The 26,520-nt window shown below is 41.3% G+C and overlaps 1 protein-coding gene across 1 annotated transcript in view; it reads right to left on the minus strand.

The window, feature by feature from the left end:
• Positions 1 to 1,841: 1,841 nt before the first annotated feature.
• The window catches only part of LOC149160107 (phosphatidylinositol N-acetylglucosaminyltransferase subunit P-like), a 114,982-nt gene continuing 90,303 nt past the window's right edge, over positions 1,842 to 26,520 (minus strand). The window contains exons 4-5 of the mRNA XM_089436612.1: positions 2,917 to 3,035; positions 1,842 to 2,175 (exon numbers count right to left, since the gene is read on the minus strand). Of these exons, the coding sequence (XP_089292738.1) occupies positions 2,054 to 2,175; positions 2,917 to 3,035 (241 nt within the window). The 3' untranslated portion in view covers positions 1,842 to 2,053. The remainder of the gene's footprint in view (positions 2,176 to 2,916; positions 3,036 to 26,520) is intronic.

Consider the following 26,520-nt stretch of genomic DNA (forward strand, 5'->3'; position numbering starts at 1 on the left):
TGATCAACATATCAATCAAATGTGATGGACAAGCTTCTACTTCCATACAACGATTTCTGAAAGAAAATAACCAGAACTTGGATATGTTTCCTATTTCACTTCAATGTTTAAGTACATTCTTCTGGAAGGATTAGGAGGTTATACTTCTTTTATTTAAATAAACAAAAACAAAAAACAAGAGTACAAACTACCTAGGAAACCATGTAAACAAGTGGAATGAAAACAAGACAATTAGGTAAAACTAAAACAAAAAACATTTTATTGTAAGGCTAACTAGGATGCAACAAATGAAAGTGAAAGATATGTACAATCGACAAACCCAAAATTGACTGAAATCAAACAAAGCATTCTAATCTAATAAAGCAATTAACCTGGAATGTCAGTCGAGCATTCCACCCAAGATGGAATAATCAGGCGTTTGTGTTTTGTGATGTGATCAAGTTTGACATTGGTTTGACCATAATTGACTTGCACTATAAAAAACTTTGATCCATATGTTTACTTTATCATGAATGGATTCTTAAACACCATGTTGAACGATTGTAGGGACAAGCGTTACTACATTTTACAAGTCGATCTATCTCTAAATTAAGCCTCAAATGTTAAAATCATTTATCAATTGAACCATCCCAATAATTACCACAACTTTGAAATAATGCGGTAAGGGAGTGAGAATGGTAGGAATCAAGTTGACTTGACCCAACATGGTCAATAAAACTGTTCAAAGGGACATTTGGCAAGATCACATAAAGTAGTAGCATCCTTCCCTTGGACTTTGTTTCTTAGAACAATTTGAGGATCCTCCAAGTCCAATTATTGGCTTAGTTTCTTTGTACAGGTTTTTGGTTCATTTTGTTCTAATGTAAGAGTCAAAACCTCTACAACGTGTTTGATTGAGTTACTCAAAGATATCAGCTTCTGCAGTACTTTTAATAGTCCAATTAATCAATCCTGCTAAAATAGTCAGTCAACTCAAATAGCCACTGAAAATATCTCCTTTCAAATTTTAAAGAAAACAAAAAAATTGCTAGAAACAAAATCTTAGAGAAAGCATCGCAACTAACAAATGAGTTCTAACCCCACCATTTCAAGTTTAAGTTTAATCTCGCAAAAAGATGTATGAGCCTAAAAAATAATTTTACATTATGTCATAAAAATAAACATAGGGTTAATAATGGCCCCTTAAGAATTCCAAATTGTTAACCCATCATCTTCATAACTTTAATATCGTTAACATCGATTTCATGTAGATAACAATCTCAAGCCTTCTAACACAAGACTACATAGCCTATCTTAGATGTAGAAAAGTATTCTATGCAGGAATTGGGTTAATTAATTTTCCAAAACAATTGGATAACTAGCATGTGTTCTAGCTAAAAATAATATTTACAATCTAATTCATGGCAGTGGAAGTATTTAAAAGGAATCCAATTTAAAGTCTTCAGCACAACATAAAAATATTCTGCATCAAGCACTTAAAAAGACATGTTACGTCACGATAACTGGCCAATACATTTCCATTGCATTGCAGGATTTGAAAAAATATTAACCTCGAATCATGGGATTCATTCGTGACAGTGGATATAACAGATCAAAGTTTGATACCAATAAACACATTGAATATTTTTTATCATTGAAATCCGTAATCAATTATATCGATAAAGGATGGGGTACTCTATTATATATTAACAAATCTGTAGCTGGACATAATGTGGTGACATTAACAGAAGTTTGTTAAATTCCATGATCCTTACCATGATCATGATCTTGCTCATTTAACCTACTTCAAAGAAAATAGAAGCTGATTTAATATGTGCTTAGAAGGTCAGAAGTCAGCAAAATACATGCAAAGTCATTTCCTTTATTAATGCAAACTTTATCAATACAAAAGGACTTCCATGTTGTAGTAATTCTTTTTCTTTTACAAGTGTAGTCTTTATTGGTACAGGACTTCATGGGGAAGCAAGCAAATAATTGGATTATTTTAAGCCTAATCTAGTACAGTGTATTTAAAATCGTGACATGGATGTCCCACAACTTCAACCACCTCCATTTATCCATATAAACTAGCGTTTACTTCTGTAATTGGAATATCAGAAATGGGATCAATTGGATGTTCTCCATCTATAAATGCGTGTGCAGATAGAATTCTTGAAGCATCTCTTGTATGATCATCTGAAACATCCACATGTCAACCATGAGACACTTGCAAAGATGTACAAAAATAAAATGAAGACATAGATAGATACATTTTTTCATCCCTCATCAAACAACAAGAAGGCAGATCCCTGCTATAGTAAAGAGAAACCACATAACATGTCCAAAGAAGATTGGCGTTGGTAGTAAAACTACCATAACTATCTCGGACAGATAATAGAAAAAGAATACAAGTGAAGCCAGCCCGAAAGCTCCGTGAAAATCATAGACAAAGATTGTCTCCAAATCTGAAGTTTGTGGATCTTACGATGCGTGGGGCTTGAATCTATATCTCAGACAATAGGCAACAGAAGCCCGCAGAAGTTGTCAGTTTCAGGAACGAGTTACAGATTATACCATACCAATGACAAAATTGTGGGAACTACTTGAGATGCAGTTGGAAATGAATCACCCATGGTCACAGAAGAACTTGGTGGTTGAAAGAAAAGCTTTGTTCTTTACGTTTTATCTAAAGACAAAACATGAAAATGTGCAGCAAGTCAAGAGACAATCTAACTTTACAAATTGGTTCTAGGCATCATCATGCATTACTACTAATAGTGCATGCCTAAAAACCAACTACGACAGAAACTCTTAAAATATTTACATGAGTAGAGATACCAATAATATGGTGCAAGTTTACTAGTTAGCACGAAAGTTAAATCCTACTTAATACAATAAGAAATCCAGGAGGGTTAATGTAACGGAAGTTCGACATACCAAAAAGAGAATTCCATGAGGTTGAAGGAACTGTTGCCATATAGTTTAAACCTAAATAAAACAAGATAATGAAAATGATTGTCACCATCACATACGTTGGAATTGCCAAAGCCCAATACCTGAAAAAAGGTAAGACAGGAAAGTCAATAACTTTCATTTCCTGAGATCTAGTGTACATTTCAAAGAGCTCTCATTTTCACATAAAACCTTTAAAATAAAGTGCAAGAAAAGCTAGAGAAAACTTCCAGTAAGCTAATATGCAAAACAAACTGTTATAGGAATAACGTTACAATATTACAAATTTATGAAAATTATAGATTTTTTTAAATAATGAATCCATACAGGTGAGAAGAATTTTAGATAGTGGAGGAATGACCTGTTATAGAGTTTTATGAACCCAACTTTTCGGACTACCAAGTAAGTCCCCTCCTGGTGATGGACTCACTTGGTAGTCTGAAACGTTGGGTTCATAAAACTCTATAACAGGTCATTCCTCCACTATCTAAAATTATAGATTTCCCAAACTCTTTATGGATCTTTGAAAATTACAGATTTCCCAAACTATTTATAAATCTTTAAAAATATGATCTTTCCAAAAGAAGTAAAATTACAGAAAACGACAATAAATCTGAAGTTTATTGTTCAACATGTATGATAATAAAATTGGAAGATTGGCATGCACTTGTGTTTCCTAAATGTGAACTGTCCTTTTAGTCCTCTCTTCTACTTGTAATACTCATAGACGTAGCTCTGTTGAATTTGGATCATAAGAAGCATGTACAACTAGATGGCTGATGGATTAACTTCACCATAAAATAAAGCTCCCGAAAAAGTACAAACTCAAAAAGAAATTGCAGTAATGCCAGAAGTGACTAATATCCAACAAAAGTAGGTAACCCTAGGAGAATTTTTTTTTCACTTTGGTCAGCCAGCCAGCCAGCAGCCCTATGATGATCTACAGATAGCTTTATTTCATAGCTCACCACCTATGCTCTAGTCAGTGTTCTCTACCATCTAGCATACTTCTTGAAGGAAGGTGGATCATCTGTCAAAAGGTATACTACCATTTATGTAATCATGTGCTTTCATTTAATGTTTGGGGTATGCTAATATAGATTGTAGGTCAAGTTGGATAACTGACTGCTCTTGTTTGTACCTTTGTTTCCATACTTCTCTCGGGAGATTTATCCTTTGGCCTTAGTCCAATGTGACCTCCGTTAAGGTCCTTTACTTCCACTGTTGGGAGGGGCATCAATAGGAGGCACTAATTGATGTAGCATGTTGTAATGTTCATAAACAGGAAATTAAGTGATAAACAAAGCATGCAAACAATCCAACAATCAGAAAAACGAAATTTACATCAAGCACCCAGGAAAACACTGGAAATAGAGAACTGCTAAGTCAATTTATTAATTCTTCAAGGGAAAATACCATGACAAAATAGAATGGTGCACCTGGGCTTGTATCAATGGACAAGCATGACAAAATCCAGGTGAGCAAATGTAACGACCCATCTAAACTAATTAACTAATATAAAGTTCGGTACTTTATATTAAAACTGATATGATAAACTCATATTAAAATAAATATGAGTTAAACTTTAAAATAAATATGAATTAAACTTTATAATAAATATAAATTTAAAATTGTGTGTTAAATTCGGTTGTCTACCTCAAAATTTTTATAGAATTTTATTATGGGTTCAGGAACCTGTTAGCGCTTGAAATTTCACCTCAGGCTGAGAAAGGTAAACCTCAAGGCAACATCAAACCACTTAGCCTCGTAGCTAGCCCTACGGAGTTGGAGAGGGCTCTCTCCGGTCTATCTCGGTGAAATTTTCAATGGATGAGATGACCAATAGGGTAACACTGATTTTAGGCTAGTAAACTGATAAAAAAGGTTGATTTAAGGTTTTTAGGGTTTTTGGTGGCAAATTGAGGGGATGGCAATTTTGGGTGCAGGGATTGGACACAGTTTCTGCAGGGGGTTCTTTGGGGCGAGGTAGGAGACAATATTGATGCTTTTGATTGAGATGGATGATCCGGAATGACAGGTGAGGAGCTAAGGAGAGCAAACAATAACTTTGAATTCTCATTAAACAGTAGAAAACATTGAAATTAAACAAACTTAAAAGCAGAGCATGACAGTCATGAATTCTTACTTTAACACTTCGTTTGTTTAATGCGCAGAAGGAAAAGAAAGGAAATGATTCACATAACACACTTATAGGTACATAGAGAAACACACCATCAATACATGTAACCACAAGAATCCCAAAAAGGACTGCAAAACCCTAGTCTTCCTTAGCCAAAAATTGCAGAGATACAGTGAATAATACAATGATAGCTTATCCCTCAAGAGTCCAACCATGAAAATGAGCAAGAAAGTACATAATATAGATGATCTAACCTCTTTCCCTGCCTCCATGGGTCGAGCTCACTATCCTAGGAGCTGTTTCAACCACTTCTAAACTAAGCACTACAAACTAGGCAGTCAAAACAACTTGCCTCTATAAGCTAGGAAACCAATTCATTCATTTAATATTTACCCTTTTCATGAATGAATCTTCTAGAAGTGTTACATAAGAGTAAAAGTGTCTTAAAAGTACAATAATTACATCAAAGAGAATCATAATTCACCCCAAAAAGTCAAACTGGGTCAAACTGCGTTTTTCTGAGCTGTACAGTGCATTTTGGAAAAATCTGCCTGACGGGTCGCGCGCCCCTGCCTGACGGGTCGCGCGCCTTTGGAGCCACTTTTGGGGCACTTGCAGGTGTCCAAATTGGGCAAGAGTAGGCTTGTTGGAAAGGTCTGTGAGTCTACTTTCCAACCCAACTGGAATTTTTGAATTTGGAGTTCATTTGCCCTGTCAAAAATCAAATCTCCCAAGACTGCTTTCTGTAACTCAAAAAAGTGGCAGAAAGTCATTTTTTGCTAGTTTTTTTACTTTCTGGAGGCCCAAAACTTCACCAAATCTCAAGTCCATCCATGAGCATGTGTAACTTTGCATGACAAATCTGGAAATGCTGAGTTTTTGCAAAATGGAGTTGCCAGGATGAAGGTTCGCGCGGGGGGTGAGACCCGTTAATGGAGAAAACCTGTAAATTGCCTAAAAAAACCAAAATTTAGCCAAAATGCTCAAAATTTCTTGGGATTTGTGCTGTGGTTGGGCTATTTAGTGCCTTGGTCCTTCAGTGAGGCCTCAGCCAAGATATGGAGGGGATCGGGCCTCTTTCTCCCTTTTTGTGCCTTGGCCAACCGCCTTTGAAACATTTTCATCTTTGCCTTGCACACATGCATTCTTGCCCAGTAATGGTTCTTCATGTTCCTCAGCAATTTCTTCTCTTGGTTGGCCTTAGCCAACAGCCTCTCCAAGTGTGCATTTACCCGGATGAGCATGGACTCTCGCTCAGCGGGCAATAGATCACCGGGACTTCTCCGGTTCAAATGGCGGTCACTACGAATCCTCCACAGCTCATCAAGTGCCTCCTCATCTTCCAACTGTTTGTTACGCTGCTCCAGGTATGAAATTGTCCATTGTGCCCCCTCTAATCTCCTCTGCAAGGCATCATTTTCAGCTCTGAGGTGCTGAATGATCTCCTTTGCCTCTCGGCTAGGAGAACTGACATCAAGATCAAAAAACTCTATATCCGGAACACCTGATGGTCCCTCATCAATCTTGGGTTGTTTGCCCTCCCTGGTACCTGTGCTGGTGAAGAAAGCGAGGCCCCTTCCACCTGATGTGGAGATAACACTCGCTGAGCCGATGAAGAAGGCGAGACCCCTTCCACCTGGTGTGGAGATAATACTCGCCTGGCTGCTGCAAATAAGGCCCTCTGGCCTCTCTGATAAGTAACCAAAGGTGAGGAGCTGACATGTCTAGTGACAGGGATGTCATGCTGTTGTGATGGTCCTCCCTCCTCATGAATAACCTCAGGATGTGGCGGTGATGGTGCTGTGAAAAGCTCACGAGAGATGAAATCCTCCCATGAAATGCCCTGTTGAGCCAACTAATGTAAAACCACTAGCTGAATCAAACCATAACGATAAAGGCTCCTGTACTGCTGTGTCAGGCTCTTCCTCTGCATCATGGACACCATCTTCTCTATGTTCTGATAGAAGAAAACAGGGATGTTCATCATCCTCACTCGGGTGAAGTGCATCAAGAGGCGAATATGGTATGAATATACCTGTGAAAATATGCCCTCACAGGTAAAATAGTGCATGATGAGCCTCATCATGGGAGCATACTCACTCCTGAGAAATCTGAAGGGAAACACTCCTGTCAAGTGTCTCATGAGTGCTGGTCTAACAAAAGGCTCAAAATGAACACTGTCCAGCACCTTGCGCTTATTCCATACCTCTCCAACATTAGGTATCCCTGTAGCCTGTGCAATCACCTCAAGTGTCAATGTGAAGTCCACCCCGGCAAGGTTGACATGTCCATCATGCAAGTGTAAAACAAACAGGCGAGCCAACTCTCTGTGGTGCTGAATCCGAGAGATCCTCTCACAAAACTCATAGCAAGACATGTACTAGAAACATGAGACTGCCATAGGACAAGCCTGTAACTCTGTCAAAGAGGTGGGCTCCTCTCGCCTATGATGTCCACCCTTACCACCTTTATGAGGCCTCCTCTGTATCTCAATCTCTGAAGCTGATGCCTGGTCATCACTCTGCTCATAGGTTTCGGTTTCTGACATTGTTTAAGGAGCAGAGTGGCCAAAAGGTACTGCTGTTTCTGCTTTGTAAAATGCTGATTTGTATGCTGTTTCAAGGGGGACAAAGAGCATGAAGGGAATGTTAGGGGAGGGACAATTTTTAAAGGGAAAAGGGGAATACATGTATACAACAGGGAATTTAGGGAAAAACACTGCAAACATCACTGCATATGCATCATTAAATACATGTGTTTACATGGGTATTATGAGGGGTAGGGTTAGGGCTTGATTTTTATTTTTTAGGGAAAAGGGGTAGGGTTTATTTTCTTTACAAATTTAAAAGGGAAATTTACATGGAAATACAAGGAAAATGAAATGGGAATGAGGAAAAATGATTACAAGGGAAAAACCATTGAAACAGCATAAAACCCTAGCAAATTTTTACAAATTTAATATACAGCCATATGGAGCTTTTTCTCTTGCACAATTTGATCTTTAAAAACACATTCATGATGTCCTTCAAACATAACAAGCAACCAATTTGAGTTTGGAGGGCCTACCTTAAGCAAATCGGCGATTTGATAGCTCCTTGGGTGAATTTGCAGGTGATTTCAAAGGGAGGGCGCTGACGGGTCGCGCGCCTCACCCAACGGGTCGCGCGCCTCACCCAACGGGTCGCGCGCCTCTGACGGGTCGCGCCCGTTGAAAAAATGAACTGTGGGAACGCGCTGGACGGGTCGCGCGCCTCTGACGGGTCGCGCGCCTGGCCTGACGGGTCGCGCGCCTGTCAAACTCCCGAATTCGCTCAACTTTCACTCAATCACTCGCCCAAACTCTCTTGCAAGTGACTTGAATGCATAATGAGGGTAAATGGAGGGAGATTGGGCCTTTATAGCTTTCATTTGAATAAATTTCATGCCCAAACCCACTTTATAATGTTTTGCTTTGACACTTTATAAAATTGACCTTTTTGGTTTCCTTTGTCCTGAAATTGACTCATTTACTGCTTTTGCTCGATTCTTTTTGCAGGGATATCATCTGAGGGATCTTGGCAAGGGAGCCAGGGTTACATGTTGTCCTTTGAAAACTTTTGAATTTTTACATTTTTTGCAAAATCATTTAAAAATGACCTTGGCTTTAAAAACAGAGTTTTTAAATCCAAGGTGAAGATTAACTGTACAAAAGAGAAATTTGCGAAGAAACACCATTAAAACCATCCCTTTGGCTTGCTGAGCACTTACTGACCTTCAGAGACATGACCTTGTAAACCATTTTGACCAAAACCCTAGACCTAGGAATTTGACCTCAAGACAAGACAAGATAAGCTTGAAAGTGACTAAGGACTGAAATGACCTGATCCAGCAATGCCAAGAGGGGGACAAAGACACCAGCTCCTCCATCAGGGTTATGGCATGCCTAATAGGGATGCAAAAATTGCCACTGATGAGATACCTATTTATGCAAATGCAAAGAGCTTTGATCGCTGATGGAGGGCAACAAGACCGACTCTAACATTGGCTCCAATGGGGATGGTAGCTCCTTGGAGGTGCCAAGAACCTTAGACCTCTGGGAGAGTAGACCAGTGCATTCAACCATTGGGCAATGGAGTCATTATTTCGGCAAACAATACAAGACTTTGACTCATTTATTGACTGAAACTTGACTCAAGCCGACACAATTATGAAACCAACATGACTGAAAACTGACTCATAAATGACTGATGACTGACTTAACGAAAACAAGAACTTACAAAGCTTATTGAAGGGCAGCAGTCCATCAAGATTTGAAATCATGATGACAACCACCTGTGTTTCTTACAAGACAATATACATCAAACTATATCAAAATGCCAATGCAACCAATCAAGCAGATGCCTTCTTGATTGATTCTCCTGATTAGATCTTCTGGTCAACAATAGATACTGGTAACTGGGCATCCAAAAACATAGCTGACCATGATCTCCTTCATCACTGAACACAACAATAATCACTTTCACTGCTGACTGTAACAAATCTGCCATTGGATCCTGGAAAACATGAAGACTTGACATTGCCACCTCCTGCTGAAAGAACAAGGTATCCTTTGCTTCAATTTATGATCTGCCTTCCTCATGTGCTTCGGTGAAAGTATGCTCATGGGCTTCAAAAAACTCTGAACAAATGGATGGGCAGATCTCTTCTTGGAAAAGCATTTCAGCACATGAAACATATGAAGAGGAATCTGAATGGAAATCCTGAATGTTATGATCTTCTGTAGTCTGACAATATGGTAGGCCATCTTCATATGATATCACAGCCGGATTATCATCTTTGTGAAGGAAAACATTATCTATTTGCTGATCTACAAGACAGTCATCTTTTTCAACAGAGGAAGAAGTTTTCCCAACACTTTCCTGACTATGTGTGCACTGCAAATCTGTTGTGGCTTGGGCTGTAACAAGACCTTTCAAGAGCTGATTTATCTCCTCTTCAGACAAAGGAGACAATGCCTTTTGTTCTCTTCTGCTTAAACAGTAATTATCTTCATACGATAGGGCACTCAAACTATCATTTATTACTGAGCTATTGAAAGGAGATTCATCACTTACTTGCACAAAGGTCTCACCTTGTTGTTCATGAACATCTGAATCCAAAACTCTGTCTATGATCTCAACAGCAAAATTCTCTTTTTCAGGATTTAGCACAAGGTATTCTTGATAATCATGATCTGAATGTTGATCTGAAATAGCTGACTTGACTGCATCACATTCTGAGATTGAATCTTGACCACCCTGCACGCTGTCTTCTTCTGTGGGCAGATCTGAAATAGAACCCTCTCTTTCATCATTTTCAGCCATATGGCCATCTTCAGCCTGCTGATCTTGATTCTGCTGCAAAATTCCCTGATCATCTTGATGGGTATCCACTAGGTTCTCTTCATGTTGTTGAAATGGATTCTCAAACAGAGCCTCCATGATCTCAACATCCATAAAATTATCATCTTCATAATATTTCTCAAGGCTTTCAATAAAACTATAAGCATGCTTGCAACAGTCATGAACCAAATTTAATGATGGATAAGAGTTCTTATATCGTTCAATGAACATAGCATGAAAATCCTTTAAACAATAAATACAAGCAGGCGGCAAACTTTCATACCAAGATTGAGCTGCACCTTCCAGAGTGGCCAAGAATATCTTCATCAAGCAATCTTCAGGAAAATCCGCCTTCAACTTGCGAATATGCATATGAAATCTAACTAGATGTAAAGCAGCATCCTTCTTACCATCATCATTAAATGTAGGCAAATTCCTTGACCAATCTACCTTCGGAATTTTATTCGGAAAACCTGGAATGTGATCTCGGCTCAAGGGAGCATATCTTCTTGCAATCTGATCCATCTTGAAAATCTCAAAGCCACTGATCTTCCTGCAGTGAAGTCACCATGAAGCATTGATCGTTGGATTCTTCAGTGAAAGGAGTCGCCAGTGAATGATTTCAGCCTTGTCAATGTCTGATCGTTGTCCACTATCAACAATCAGATCTGAACTTGATACAAGTACTGGGGTAAAATGCAATCGAAGTGTTGTATTCACAAGCTCACGGAGATTGACTGAAGCAGCGTTTATCTACTTCCGCTTATGCAAAGCAAAAGCGTTTTGAAGGCTACCTGGCGTAACTTCAGGCTCCGTCTAAGACTTATGAAACAAACACATCAATCCACAGACAAGTTGTTCTCCCCAGTATGGTCGCCAGTATGTTAGCGCTTGAAATTTCACCTCAGGCTGAGAAAGGTAAACCTCAAGGCAACATCAAACCACTTAGCCTCGTAGCTAGCCCTACGGGGCTGGAGAGGGCTCTCTCCGGTCTATCTCGGTGAAATCTTCAATGGATGAGATGACCAATAGGGTAACACTGATTTTAGGCTAGTAAACTGATCAAAAAGGTTGATTTAAGGTTTTTAGGGTTTTTGGTGGCAAATTGAGGGGATGGCAATTTTGGGTGCAGGGATTGGACACAGTTTCTGCAGGGGGTTCTTTGGGGCGAGGTAGGAGACAGTATTGATGCTTTTGATTGAGGTGGATGGTTCGGAATGACAGGTGAGGAGCTAAGGAGAGCAAACAATAACTTTGAATTCTCCTTAAACAGTAGAAAACATTGAAATTAAACAAACTTAAAATCAGAGCATGACAGTCATGAATTCTTACTTTAACACTTCGTTTGTTTAATGTGCAGAAGGAAAAGAAAGGAAATGATTCACATAACACACTTACAGGTACATAGAGAAACACACCATCAATACATCTAACCACAAGAATCCCAAAAAGGACTGCAAAACCCTGGTCTTCCTTAGCCAAAAATTGCAGAGATACAGTGAATAATACAATGATAGCTTATCCCTCAAGAGTCCAACCATAAAAATGAGCAAGAAAGTACATAATATAGATGATCTAACCTCTTTGCCTGCCTCCATGGGTTGAGCTCACTATCCTAGGAGTTGTTTCAACCACTTCTAAACTAAGCACTACAAACTAGGCAGTCAAAACAACTTGCCTCTATAAGCTAGGAAACCAATTCATTCATTTAATATTTACCCTTTTCATGAATGAATCTTCTAGAAGTGTTACATAAGAGTAAAAGTGTCTTAAAAGTACAATAATTGCATCAAAGAGAATCATAATTCACCCCAAAAAGTCAAACTGCGTTTTTCTGAGCTGTACAGTGCATTTTAGAAAAATCTGCCTGACGGGTCGCGCACCCCTGCCTCACGGGTCGCGCGCCTTTGAAGCCACTTTTGGGGCACTTGCAGGTGTCCAAATTGGGCAAGAGTAGGCTTGTTGGAAAGGTCTGTGAGTCTACTTTCCAACCCAACTGGAATTTTTGAATTTGGAGTTCATTTGCCCTGTCAAAAATCAAATCTCCCAAGACTGCTTTCTGTAACTCAAAAAAGTGGCAGAAAGTCATTTTTTGCTAGTTTTTTTACTTTTGGAGGCCCAAAACTTCACCAAATCTCAAGTCCATCCATGAGCATGTGTAACTTTGCATGACAAATCTGGAAATGCTGAGTTTTTGCAAAATGGAGTTGCCAGGATGAAGGGTCGCGCGGGGGGTGAGACCCGTTAATGGAGAAAACCTGTAAATTGCCTGAAAAAACCAAAATTTAGCCAAAATGCTCAAAATTTCTTGAGATTTGTGCTGTGGCTGGGCTATTTAGTGCCTTGGTCCTTCAGTGAGGCCTCAGCCAAGATATGGAGGGGATCGGGCCTCTTTCTCCTTTTTTGTGCCTTGGCCAACCGCCTTTGAAACATTTTCATCTTTGCCTTGCACACATGCATTCTTGCCCAATAATGGTTCTTCATGTTCCTCAGCAATTTCTTCTCTTGGTTGGCCTTAGCCAACAGCCTCTCCAAGTGTGCATTTACCCGGATGAGCATGGACTCTCGCTCAGCGGGCAATAGATCACCGGGTCTTCTCCGGTTCAAATGGCGGTCACTACGAATCCTCCACAGCTCATCAAGTGCCTGCTCATCTTCCAACTGTTTGTTGCGCTGCTCCAGGTATGAAATTGTCCATTGTGCACCCTCTAATCTCCTCTGCAAGGCATCATTTTCAGCTCTGAGGTGCTGAATGATCTCCTTTGCCTCTCGGCTAGGAGAACTGACATCAAGATCAATAAACTCTATATCCGGAACACCTGATGGTCCCTCATCAATCTTGGGCTGTTTGCCCCTCCCTGGTACCTGTGTTGGTGAAGAAAGCGAGGCCCCTTCCACCTGATGTGGAGATAACACTCGCTGAGTCGATGAAGAAGGCGAGACCCCTTCCACCTGGTGTGGAGATAATACTCGCCTGGCTGCTGCAAATAAGGCCCTCTGGCCTCTCTGATAAGTAACCAAATGTGAGGAGCTGACATGTCTAGTGACAGGGATGTCATGCTGCTGTGATGGTCCTCCCTCCTCATGAATAACCTCAGGATGTGGCGGTGATGGTGCTGTGAAAAGCTCACGAGAGATGAAATCCTCCCATGAGATGCCCTGCTGAGCCAACTGATGTAAAACCACTAGCTAAATCAAACCATAATGATAAAGGCTCCTGTACTGCTGTGCCGGGCTCTTCCTCTGCATCATGGACACCATCTTCTCTATGTTCTAATAGAAGAAAACAGGGATGTTCATCATCCTCACTCGGGTGAAGTGCATCAAGAGGCGAATATGGTATGAATATACCTGTGAAAATCTGCCGTCACAGGTAAAATAGTGCATGATGAGCCTCATCATGGGAGCATAATCGCTCCTGAGAAATCTGAAGGGAAACACTCCTGTCAAGTGTCTCATGAGTGCTGGTCTAACAAAAGGCTCAAAATGAACACTGTCCAGCACCTTGCGCTTATTCCATACCTCTCCAACATTAGGTATCCCTGTAGCCTGTGCAATCACCTCAGGTGTCAATGTGAAGCCCACCCCGGCAAGGTTGACATGTCCATCATGCAAGTGTAAAACAAACAGGCGAGCCAACTCTCTGTGGTGCTGAATCCGAGAGATCCTCTCACAAAACTCATAGCAAGACATGTACTGGTAACATGAGACTGCCATAGGACAAGCTTGTAACTCTGTCAAAGAGGTGGGCTCCTCTCGCCTATGATGTCCACCCTTACCACCCTTATGAGGCCTCCTCTGTATCTCAATCTCTGAAGCTGATGCCTGGTCATCACTCTGCTCATAGGTTTCGGTTTCTGACATTGTTTAAGGAGCAGAGTGGCCAAAAGGTACTGTTGTTTCTGCTTTGTAAAATGCTGATTTGTATGTTGTTTCAAGGGGGACAAAGAGCATGAAGGGAATGTTAGGGGAGGGACAATTTTTAAAAGGAAAAGGGGAATACATGTATACAACAGGGAATTTAGGGAAAAACACTGCAAACATCACTGCATATGCATCATTAAATACATGTGTTTACATGGGTATTATGAGGGGTAAGGTTAGGGCTTGATTTTTATTTTTTAGGGAAAAGGGGTAGGGTTTATTTTCTTTACAAATTTAAAAGGGAAATTTACATGGAAATACAAGGAAAATGAAATGGGAATGAGGAAAAATTATTACAAGGGAAAAACCATTGAAACAGCATAAAACCCTAGCAAATTTTTACAAATTTAATATACAGCCATATGGAGCTTTTTCTCTTGCACAATTTGATCTTTAAAAACACATTCATGATGTCCTTCAAACATAACAAGCAACCAATTTGAGTTTGGAGGGCCTACCTTAAGCAAATCGGCGATTTGATAGCTCCTTGGGTGAATTTGCAGGTGATTTCAAAGGGAGGGCGTTGACGGGTCGCGCGCCTCACCCAACGGGTCGCGCGCCTCTGACGGGTCGCGCCCGTTGAAAAAATGAACTGTGGGAACGCGCTGGACGGGTCGCGCGCCTCTGACGGGTCGCGTGCCTGGCCTGACGGGTCGCGCGCCTGTCAAACTCCCGAATTCGCGCAACTTTCACTCAATCACTCGCCCAAACTCTCTTGCAAGTGACTTGAATGCATAATGAGGGTAAATGGAGGGAGATTGGGCCTTTATAGCTTTCATTTGAATAAATTTCATGCCCAAACCCACTTTATAATGTTTTGCTTTGACACTTTATAAAATTGACCTTTTTGGTTTCCTTTGTCCTGAAATTGACTCATTTACTGCTTTTGCTCAATTCTTTTTGCAGGGATATCATCTGAGGGATCTTGGCAAGGAGCCAGGGTTACATGATGTCCTTTGAAAACTTTTGAATTTTTACATTTTTTGCAAAATCATTTAAAAATGACCTTGGCTTTAAAAACAGAGTTTTTAAATCCAAGGTGAAGATTAACTGTACAAAAGAGAAATTTGCGAAGAAACACCATTAAAACCATCCCTTTGGCTTGCTGAGCACTTACTGACCTTCAGAGACATGACCTTGTAAACCATTTTGACCAAAACCCTAGACCTAGGAATTTGACCTCAAGACAAGACAAGATAAGCTTGAAAGTGACTAAGGACTGAAATGACCTGATCCAGCAATGCCAAGAGGGGGACAAAGACACCAGCTCCTCCATCAGGGTTATGGCATGCCTAATGGGATGCAAAAATTGACACTGATGAGACACTTATTTATACAAATGCAAAGAGCTTTGATCGCTGATGGAGGGCAACAAGACCAACTCTAACAGAACCATTACAATGGTAAGGACGTATGAGCGACGACGATGTGATCAGGCAGCATCACCACCATTAATGCCACCACCGTCACCATCATCATCCCCATCACCATTGTCACCACCAAGACCATCATCAACATCAATCGCCCCAGTGCCAGAGTTAACTGTGATAATGAATTGTTTGGAAGCCTTATTGGAAACATTAAAAGAATCAACTAAGGCCAAAACCAAAGGGTAATTTCAGCATGTAGCCACCAATTCAGCGGAACCAAATAATTTTGAGCCCAGAAGATCGAAAGAAGACATTTCTAGGGAGCTTCAGAAAATTAGACTCCCAGAATTCTCAGGAGGTCGAGCAGGTGAGCGCGCTGAAGCATGGTTAGAAGGAATGAACAGATGCTTTAGGTTAAGAGAATATTCTTCTTCGGCAAAAACAAAAATTGTCGTGTTTCAACTAAAGGAAAGTGCCTTGATTTGGTGGGGAAATCTAGAAAAGCAGCTGCACCTTACATCGGATAATGTCCCTTGGGAACTATTTGAGGAAAGGTTCCGCGCAAAGTATTTACCTCCATACTTTCAACAACAACAAGCCAGAGCCTTTCATACATTAATTCAGGGAAATAAAACGGTGGAAGAGTACGAGATAAGGTTTATGGAGCTTGTAAAATACATTCACTACTTAGATTCTGATGAACGTCAAGCTGAACGCTTCATATTTGGGTTAAATCCTCGCATCAGAGCCTTGGTAAGCATGTGGAAACCATCATCAGTAGCCGAGGCAGTCGAATGCGGTCGTTATGCAGAAGAGCACCTTGGAATCAAAAAAGATATGGGGCCAGCAGGGCCTTTACAATCAGGATTTCCAGGAAAGACTCCCCGAAACTTCTTCAGAGGAGATAGCTCGAGGCCACCTTATGGTAACAGGTTTACCCCAAGAAATATAGGGACAAGAGCTCCCATGGCAATAAACACTATAGCCGCGGAATCATCAAACACCAGTCCATGGACATCTCGAGGGACTGCCAGTAGAGGAAGAAATTCGAGAGGAATCAACATGAGAGGACGAAGCTCGTTCTCTAGAAATTCACGTCCTAATTCAAGATGATCAACGCAGCTTAATTGTTGGGGATGTGGGGGACCGCATTTTCAACGTGACTGCCTAGAAGCTTCATCGAATATATTGCATAGGACTGGAAAGGAACCGATATCAAACAATCGAGGTAATCATAGAATTCATGCAGTAGTCAACCACGACCAAGCAGCCCATCAATCCACTGTAGTGGAATCTTCAGGTATTATCAATGGTATAAAACTCAAAATCTTATTTGATACTGGTGCCACAGATAGTTTCATTTCGTCATATGCATTAAACAAATGTGGGTTGGCAGCTCGTAGACAAAATGATTTCCATCAAGTGGAAATGGCCTCAAGAGAACTCCAAACCGTGGGCTTGAGTGTGGATCAATGCAAAATTGACCTAGGGGTCTGTTCGACTAAACTGAAAGTTTATGTCACAGCCTTAGGAACATATGATCTTATCATAGGTATGGATTGGCTAGAAGCTCACCAAGCTTGGGTAGACTGTTATGGGAAAAGGATTCTAGGCATAAATGATGAAGGAGAAGTAATCCAAATTCAAGGAATCAAGAGGGAAGTTTCTTTACGCTACATTTCAGCAATGCAGATGAAGCGTTGTTTAAGGAAAGGTTGTCAGGCTTATGTAATTCAAGAAGTAAGCCAAGGAAAAGGGCCATCCTTAGAACAATATCCGGTGTTAGCTGAATTCCCGGATGTATTTCCAAAAGAACTACCTGGATTACCCCCGGTAAGAGAATTGGATCTCACTATTGAATTAAAACCAGGTACCCAACCGATCTCTAAAATGCCTTATAGAATGACAGCTCCAAAACTTCAGGAATTGCAAATTCAATTGAAGGAACTACTCGATATAGGGCATATTCAGTCTAGTACATCACCTTGGGGCGCTCCTGTAATTTTTGTGAAGAAGAAAGATGGATCTTTAAGATTATGCATAGATTATCGAGACTTGAATCGAGCTACAGTAAAGAATCAATACCCTATGCCTCGAATCGACGATCTTTTCGATCAAATGAAAGGAGCTGCTGTCTTTTCAAAAATTGATCTTTGATCAGGCTATCACCAGCTAAGGATTTCTGAAAATGATATTTCTAAGACTGCATTCCGGACACGTTTTGGACATTATGAATTTACTGTGGTACCATTTGGGTTAACAAATGCGCCAGCCGTATTCATGAATCTTATGAACAGTGTTTTCCATGAATATCTTGATCAATTTGTGCAAGTCTTTTTAGATGATATTCTCATCTATTCCAAGAATAAGAAAGAGCATGAAGATCATTTGCGGATAGTATTGTCCTGTCTTAGAGAACGTCAGTTATATGGAAAACTATCCAAGTGTTCATTCTTTCAGGAAAGGATTCATTATTTGGGTCACATCATATCAGGTGAAGGGATTTCAGTAGATCCTGAGAAGGTAAAAGCGATCATGGAATGGCCAATACCGAAAAATGCACATGAGATACGAAGCTTTATGGGTTTAGCCGGTTATTACCGGAGATTTGTGGAGGGATTCTCCAAAATCGCAAAGCCAATTACAACCCTTCAGCGTAAAGGTGTTAAGTATGAATGGACCGAGGAATGTAATAAAGCATTCTCTGAACTCAAAAGACTACTCACCAGTGCACCAATCCTAAGAGTCCCAGACATGGACAAAGATTTTACGGTATGTACTAATGCATCCAAACAAGGGCTGGGTGCAGTGTTGATGCAGGATAGAGGAGTGGTAGCATATGCTTCCAGAAAGTTAAAACCTCATGAAAAACTCTATGCTACTCACGATTTAGAATTAGCCGTTGTAGTGCTAGCTTTAAAGATTTGGAGACACTATCTAGTGGGACGAAGTTTTACACTTAAAAGCGACCATCAAAGTCTACAATATTTGTTCACCCAAAAAGACTTAAATGCCAGGCAAAGGCAATGGAGTGAATTCCTAAGTGAATATGACTTCGAAATATCATACATTAAAGGAAAAGAGAATGTAGTAGCAGATGCTTTAAGCAGGAGACCTCGGATATTTTCTTTCATACCCATTAAAGTAGACTTAAGACAACGAATACTGGATCATCTTATAAAAGACAGCTGGTATTTAAAGGTGAGAGCAAGTCTTGAAGGTATTAGGGCAAAAGAATCTAAATTTGAGGGATATGAATTAGAAAACGATGGGATCTTACAATTCCATGGAAGGATGTATATTCCTGATGATAAAGATCTTCGAGATACCATCCTTGGGGAAGCCCACAAAGCAGTATATTGTGCTCATCCTGGAGTAGGGAAAATGTATGCGGATACCAAAAAAATCTTCTTTTGGGTAGGCATGAAGCGTGATATCACTCAATTTGTTGCAAAATGTTTGGAATGTCAGCAAGTAAAGGCAGATCATTGTCACCCAGCAGGCCTCTTACAACCCCACGACATTCCTATGTCTAAATGGGAGACCATTTCGATGGATTTTATCACTAGACTACCTCTTACTTCTCAAAGACACAATGCCATTTTGGTAGTGGTGGATAAATTAACAAAAAGCACCCATTTCATTCCCGTAAGAGATACTTACGATGTTGCTGACGTAGCTCGAGTATTCATAAATGAAGTTATTAGATTTCATGGAGTACCTAAGAAGATTAAATCCGATAGAGATTCGCGATTCACTTCTAGATTTTGCACTTGCATGCAAACAGCCTTAGGTACTCAGCTAAATTTAAGCACTGTTTACCATCCTGAGACTGATGGGCAAACTGAAAGAATAAATCAAGTACTTGAAGACATGTTGCAAATGTATGTGATGGATCAGCAATCACATTGGAAAAAGTACTTACCCTTAGTCGAATTTGCATGCAACAACAGTTACCACAGTTCGATTGGGATGCCTCCATTTGAAGCTTTATATGGCAGACCTTGCAGAACACCGTTAAGTTGGGACACGTTAGAAGATCGAGTGATAATAGGACCAGAATTAATCCATGAAATGGAAGCGCAGGTAAGACAAATTAGACAACGATTAAAGGAAGCACAGGATAGACAAAAGAGTTATGTTGATGCTCACCGAATTGATAGGAGGTATGAAGTAGGGGATCAGGTCTTCATCCACATCAAACCAAATAAAAGTATTATTCGATTCAGAAAAGGGACAAAGTTGTCACCCCGATTTATTGGACCGTTTAAAGTCGTGGAAAGAGTTGGACCTGTTGCCTATCGTCTTGCCCTGCCACCTCACCTGCATAGAATTCATAATGTATTTCATGTTTCTGTATTAAGGCATTATATAGCTGATCTATCTCATAACCTTCAATGGAAGGAATTGCAGGTATCGGACGAGGGAGTCGTAACGGTCGAACCGTTACGTATACTGGAACGTAGGGTTCGACAGCTGAGGAACCGCCTGGTGGACCAAGTTAAGGTCCAATGGGACAAGTATAGTCCTGGATCAGCAACTTGGGAAAATACAGAGGACATATGTCAAAGATACCCTAATCTATGTCAATTTTGAAGAACTTTAAACTATGTTTAGTATATATTTACTTCACTGCAATCAGAGACTCAGAAACATTTTGAATGATTATAGATATACGTGAAATTTTGTGACATAATACATGTTTAATTTCTGTTGGTACATGGATACCAAAACGATATATGTGGTTCATTTTACTAAATTATAGTTGTCAAGGTAAAGTTAAAAACCGTTAAATGATTTTACTTCTGATAGAAATTAAGATATTATAAATATGTTTTATTTATGCATGTCAACATGAACAATGGAATAGAAGTCAGGAAGTGAATACATTCTAGATGAAAGTCAAAAGACATGCATGGAATATGGCAAAATATGTTATACTGTAATGTCATATGTGAATAATACATGAGTTATTTTGAATATGCTAATGCACATTTTACAAATGTATGGGTAAGTGTATAATTGCAGATAATAAACAGTTACCGAGATAACCATGTGATGACAGAACCTCAGAACCATTAAAGCTCAAAGTGATTCTATGATAAAGTATTAGCCCTAGTTCTACTGGGAGAGGTGGAGGTATTACCCACCATTTATCCTCCGAACCCTGGAGTCATGGGAGGACTGTGTGAATCACGCTCCCCTAGACGTGTGATGATGACTGCCGGATGCCTACTAGGAATCAGGTCGGTATAATCGACGTTGTCACCTTAGAGTTTATGAATGGTTAGGTCAATAAAACTGACGCTGTGGCATACTCCAATAGAGGACGGATAGGATGAGAGCGGAAGAGATTAGGAAGGATAGGATGATTTTAGAATAGCTTGGGAACCTGGGTAGGGTAAGAATTATCCATTTAAAATCATAAACCTAAAACTCTAATTTTATAGTCTCTTGATATTAAAACAAAAATTTTAAAATCTAAGAAGGGGGTACTAATTACTATCGTAAGTAATCAGATAAAAAAAAAAAAAAAACTCTAACTTCGGGACGAAGTTTTCTGAAGGGGGAGTGTATGTAACGACCCATCTAAACTAATTAACTAATATAAAGTTCGGTACTTTATATTAAAACTAATATGATAAACTCATATTAAAATAAATATGAGTTAAACTTTAAAATAAATATGAATTAAACTTTATAATAAATATAAATTTAAACTTTATAAATATATAAAATTAAACTTCATAAAATTAAAGTTTATAATAAAAATAAAATTTAAAACCTTATGTAAAAGGTAACGCATCAACCAAACTTGGAATATAAACAAAGTACATAGATCAGATGGATAAATATCTGAGAGTCTGAAATGCATGCGAAGGCATGTCGGGACGAGGAAGAGCGGTGGCCGTAGGCAGGAGGGCGGCCACTGCCAAGCCTACAATTATAAACCGCTGATCTGCACCGGTCAAGGGGGGAAAGGAATGCAGAAAAGAAGGAGGAGAAAATCATGAGAGAAGGGAGGGCAAACCAGAGGAAGACAACTGACCAAGGGAAGAGCTTTAGGCATTCTAAGGTTCTGGGCACGGGGGGCAGTGAGCTTCTGCGAGAAGCTTACTAGATTGAGCAGCCAGGCCCTGCTCAATCTGGCTGGGTGGAATTGGTTTCCCGGTAATTGGATCAGAGTAACCACAACGCCATCAACTACACCAGAGCAAGCAGCAGTTCAGGTAGGTGTTCAAAATCCCTTACGGTTACTACATTTCAGTTTTTGGTTCTTACTGTATTTCAGTTCTGGTTCTTACTGTATTTCAGTTATGGTTCTTACCGTATTCCAATTAATGGTCATTACAGCAAATGTTGAATTGAAGGCTGCCCCAACCTGTTGCACCAAAATTGAAATGCGCTGCCTAGAAACTACATTGTCTGCTGAAATCAAAGGGCTGGAATCACTGCTTCCTGTGCTCAGAAAATTATGAGATTTCAGCTCCTTGCTCCTTGGCCTAAACCCAGAAAAACCCAAGAAGGGTTTGGTTTGGTTCAGACTTTTGAAATTTGACCCCCAAGGAGCCCAACCTTAGCTGCAACTGCAAAACTCGGCCTACTGGAATGAAGTTGTAAAACCTCCTGGAAAATGCCCCAAATCACTGAGATGATCCCTCCTATGAATCTCCTTCCTTCCCAGCTGTGATTCCGAGTTGTAGCTCTTCCCCTCAAGACCCACGAATTGACTGAACTGGCCCTCTGCGCTGTCCTCCAAGCCTGGAATTCCAATCGCTGGTTTGCTGCCTTCTCTTGCCCCAAAACTCTTCCTAAATGCTGGCCCAATGATGTCCTTCAGATTCCTTGGCTTCTCCGACTAATGGTTTGCCCAAGATAGCTCTTCTCCCATTGTGTGTTCTCCACTGATGGCCCAGAAATACGCACTCCTTGAAGATAGTTGAATGACTGTGCTATAGATACTCTCCGGAACTCCTCGAAATGCTATGGAACTGCCTTCCTAGGGTGGCACTCGAAGTCCCCTAAAGGTAAGGTTGAATTGAACAGCCAGTTGACTCAACTAAGCAGCTCGAGCAAACAGTCAAGTAAAATTCGATATACAAGTGTGAATGACCGACCAAGTGAGAGGCTCCTTCTCCTTATGACTTTGCGGGTCTTCCTGTACCTCATGTGAGCCCCTCCAACAACAATACGAATTCCCTCCAAGAAATTTGAATTGCTTAGTTTGAATTCCCACGTGGGTGGCCCCCACCTTCTACTAGCTAACTAATCTGGCTGAAATTTCTCCTAAGTCCGTCGAAATTGCTTGGTCCTTTTTTTTGTGCAAAATTCTGTAGAGATAAGCCTGTTACAAATGTATTTGGGAAGGGGCATGACAGTCCTCCCCTTCCAAATGTTGTTTTCGCTCAAGCAACTTCAGACTTGGGTGCTCCAAAATGTGCTCACCCTCCCAGGTGGCATCCTCATCCAGTAAGTTCTTCCAGCGTACCAAGAATTCCCTAATGGTCCTGCTCCTCAACTTCCTTTCCCTCCTCTCCAAAATGGCCTCAAGCTCCAAAACCAAGTGGCCCTTATCATCCAATGGGGGTAACTCTACTGCTGCGATCACCTGTTGCCCCAACACCTTTTTAAGGAGTAAGACATGGAATATATAGTGAATCTTGCTCCCCAGAGGTAGCTCCAGCTCATAGGCCACCTCCCCAACTCGCTTGATCACCCTGTATGGCCCATAAAAGCGGGGTCGTAGCTTCTTGGCCCCCTTCTGCTTCAACATGGACTGCCTGTACGACTGCAACTGGGGGTACACTAAATGCCCCTCCTCGAAATGTGTCTCGGTCCATTGCCGGCCTACATACACCTTCTACTGGTTTTGTGCTGTCACTAAGTTATCCTTGAGAGCCTTGAGGATGTCTTCGCTCTCTTGGATCTAATCTTTGGCCTTTAGGGCCCGATTGTCTCCAAAAACATCAGCAAAAGATAATGCATCATGACCATACAAGGCACGGAAAGGAGTCATACCGATGGACATGTGGTGGGTGGTGTTGTAGCAATACTCGCCCAAATGCAGCCACCGGATCCAAGCCCTTTGTTGCTTCGTCACATAGTTCCTCAGGTACTGCTCCAACCACTAATTAACTCGCTCTATCTGGCCATCTGTCTGGGGGTGGTAGCTCATGCTAGGAGTGAGCTCGGTACCAACCAACCTGAAAATCTCCTGCCAGAAGCCTCCCATGAACCTGCTATCCTTGTCACTCACGATGTTCTTGGGAAACCCGTGTAACTGGAAGATCTCCCTAAAGAACAGCTCTGCAACCTGTGCAGCCAAATATCTGGTAGGGATGGTGAAAAAGTGGGCATACTTGGTCAACCAGTTGACCACTACATAAATGTAGTCCTTGCCTTGCACTGTGGGGAGCCCCGTGATGAAATCCATGGAGATACTTTCCCATTTCCCCTCGAGGATGGGAAGTGGCTGTAACAATCCTGCAGGGTGAATCAACTCCCCCTTGTTCCACTGACATGCCTCACACTCATGTACGTGCTTCAACACGTCCCCCTTGAGGCCCTTCCATGTGAATCGCTCCTTGACTGCCATGTATGTTTTCTTGAACCCCTGATGCCCTAACAATGGATAGTCATGTGCTTCTTGGAGCACTCTCTCCCTCAACTGCAACCTGGGCACCAGAAAGACGCGCCCCTTATAGTAGATAACCTTGTCCATCACTCGATAGTGCTCATCTGCGTGGGTACCCTCCAAAATCTCGCATGCCCTCCTATCCTTACTCCACCAATCACTGGGCCTTCCAATCATGGCAGATGCTTATGAGTGATAGGTCTGCGGGTCTCCGTGATAGGACATCAGCCACAACATTGTGCTTTCCCCGAAAATACTCTATGTCGAAGTCATAGCCCTGCACCTTGCTGACCCATCTTTGTTGTCTGTCATTGAGGCCTTGCTGCCCCATGAAGTGACAAAGACTATTGTGATCAGTCTTTCCCTGAAACATGTTACCCAACAAATACTGTCGGAACTTATGCATGCATGATGGCCAACATCTCTGTCATATATAGAATATGACCGCTCATGGGGTAAGAGCTTCCAACTCTCGAAAGCAAAGGGGTGCCCATCCTAAGATAGTACTCCTCCAACTCCCTCCCCGAATGCATCAAACTCCACGGTGAAGGGCTAGGAAAAATCCAGAAGTGCTAAAACTGGACAACTGCTCATCACCTCCTTGAGGCGATCAAAAGTTGCATGTGCCTCATCAGTCCACATGTGAAAGCCCCTCTCTTGGTCAAATCTGTTAGGGGGGCTGCCAACTACGAAAACCCCTTGACGAACTTTCAATAATAAGTGCAGATGCCCAAGAAGCCCCTCAACATTGTCATGTCTCTAGGTACCGACCAATCACAGATAACTCATATCTTCTCCTCATGGACCTTCACCCCATCTGCACCAATGATATGCCCTAAGTAGAGCATCTTGGTTAGGCCAAACTCACACTTGGACAGTTTGGCATAAAACTGCTGCTCCTCCAAAATACGCAGCACCTCCTCCAAGTGTTGGAGATGCTCCTCCCAAGTCCTGTTGTAAATCAAGATATCGTCGAAGAAAACCAGCACAAATCTCCTCAACTGCCTCCGGAACACATGGTTCATACATGACTGGAAAGTAGTCGGGGCGTTGGTCAACCCAAATGGCATGACCAGGAACTTGAAGTGCCCATAATGGCACCGAAAAGTTGTCTTGGGGATGTCCTGATCCCTCACCCTGATCTGGTGGTACCCCGAACGTAGATCTATCTTAGAGAAGTACTTGGCTCCTCTAAGCTCATCCATCAACTCATCTATGCAGGGGATGGGGTACCTGTTCTTCAGTCTCTTCCAGTTGAGGGCTCGGTAGTCAATGCACATGCGCAAGGTTCCATCCTTCTTTTACACCAACACTACTGGTGAAGCAAAAGGACTGGAACTTGGCCTGATATGGCCCAATGCCAACAGCTCTTTGATGACCCTCTCAATCTCATCCTTATATGCCTTAGGATGCCTATAAGGGCTAGTGATCACTGCCTGCACACCCGGCTCCAGCTCAATGGTGTGCTCGAATCCTCGGTCTGGCGGCTGACCTAGTGGAATATCCCCAAACACCATTGCGTCCCTGTCCAACAAGGCTTGTATGTCTGGAGGTGGTGGTTGGACCTGTCCTCCAACCTCTGAGACCCTCAACTCCACTGCAGAAAAATATGATAATGTAAAATGAGAGTTGTAATGTATTTATACAAAACTCAAGTAGGGCGCTGCCATGTTATGTCTCCATGACGCAGATCTACCTCCATCCTATGTGCTGAGACTATCTGGGGTGGATATGAACGCATGCCTCTAAGGACCATTGACTTTCAATCCGTCTGAGTGAACTCCATCTCCAGTTTCTTCCTATTAGTAGTGACTCGCCCAAGGGAGTATAACCACTGGACACACATCACCACATTGGTGTCTGGCACATATCGACCACAAAGAAATGGTCCATCATAGAGTAGTTTCCCATAACTATTGTCAAAGCAGGCACATACCGAATGCACTGCATGGTACGGTCACCTGGTACCAAGACTGAAAAGCCCTCAAACTCAATCGTGGTGAGGCCCCTCCTTTGAACCAACTAGGCATCTATGAAGTTGTGGGTAGCCCTACTGTCAACTAATATCGACACCCTTTGTCCCTGTATAGTGCCTCTGATCCTCAATGTCAAGAATTTGGGGACCCCGCATAACGAAGCAAGGACTCCCATGGATAGAGC

Source organism: Pinus tabuliformis, chromosome 5_2, assembly GCF_031772625.1.
Source record: "Pinus tabuliformis cultivar Carrire ecotype Pingquan chromosome 5_2, CPIR1, whole genome shotgun sequence".
NCBI classification, from domain to species: Eukaryota; Viridiplantae; Streptophyta; class Pinopsida; order Pinales; family Pinaceae; genus Pinus; species Pinus tabuliformis.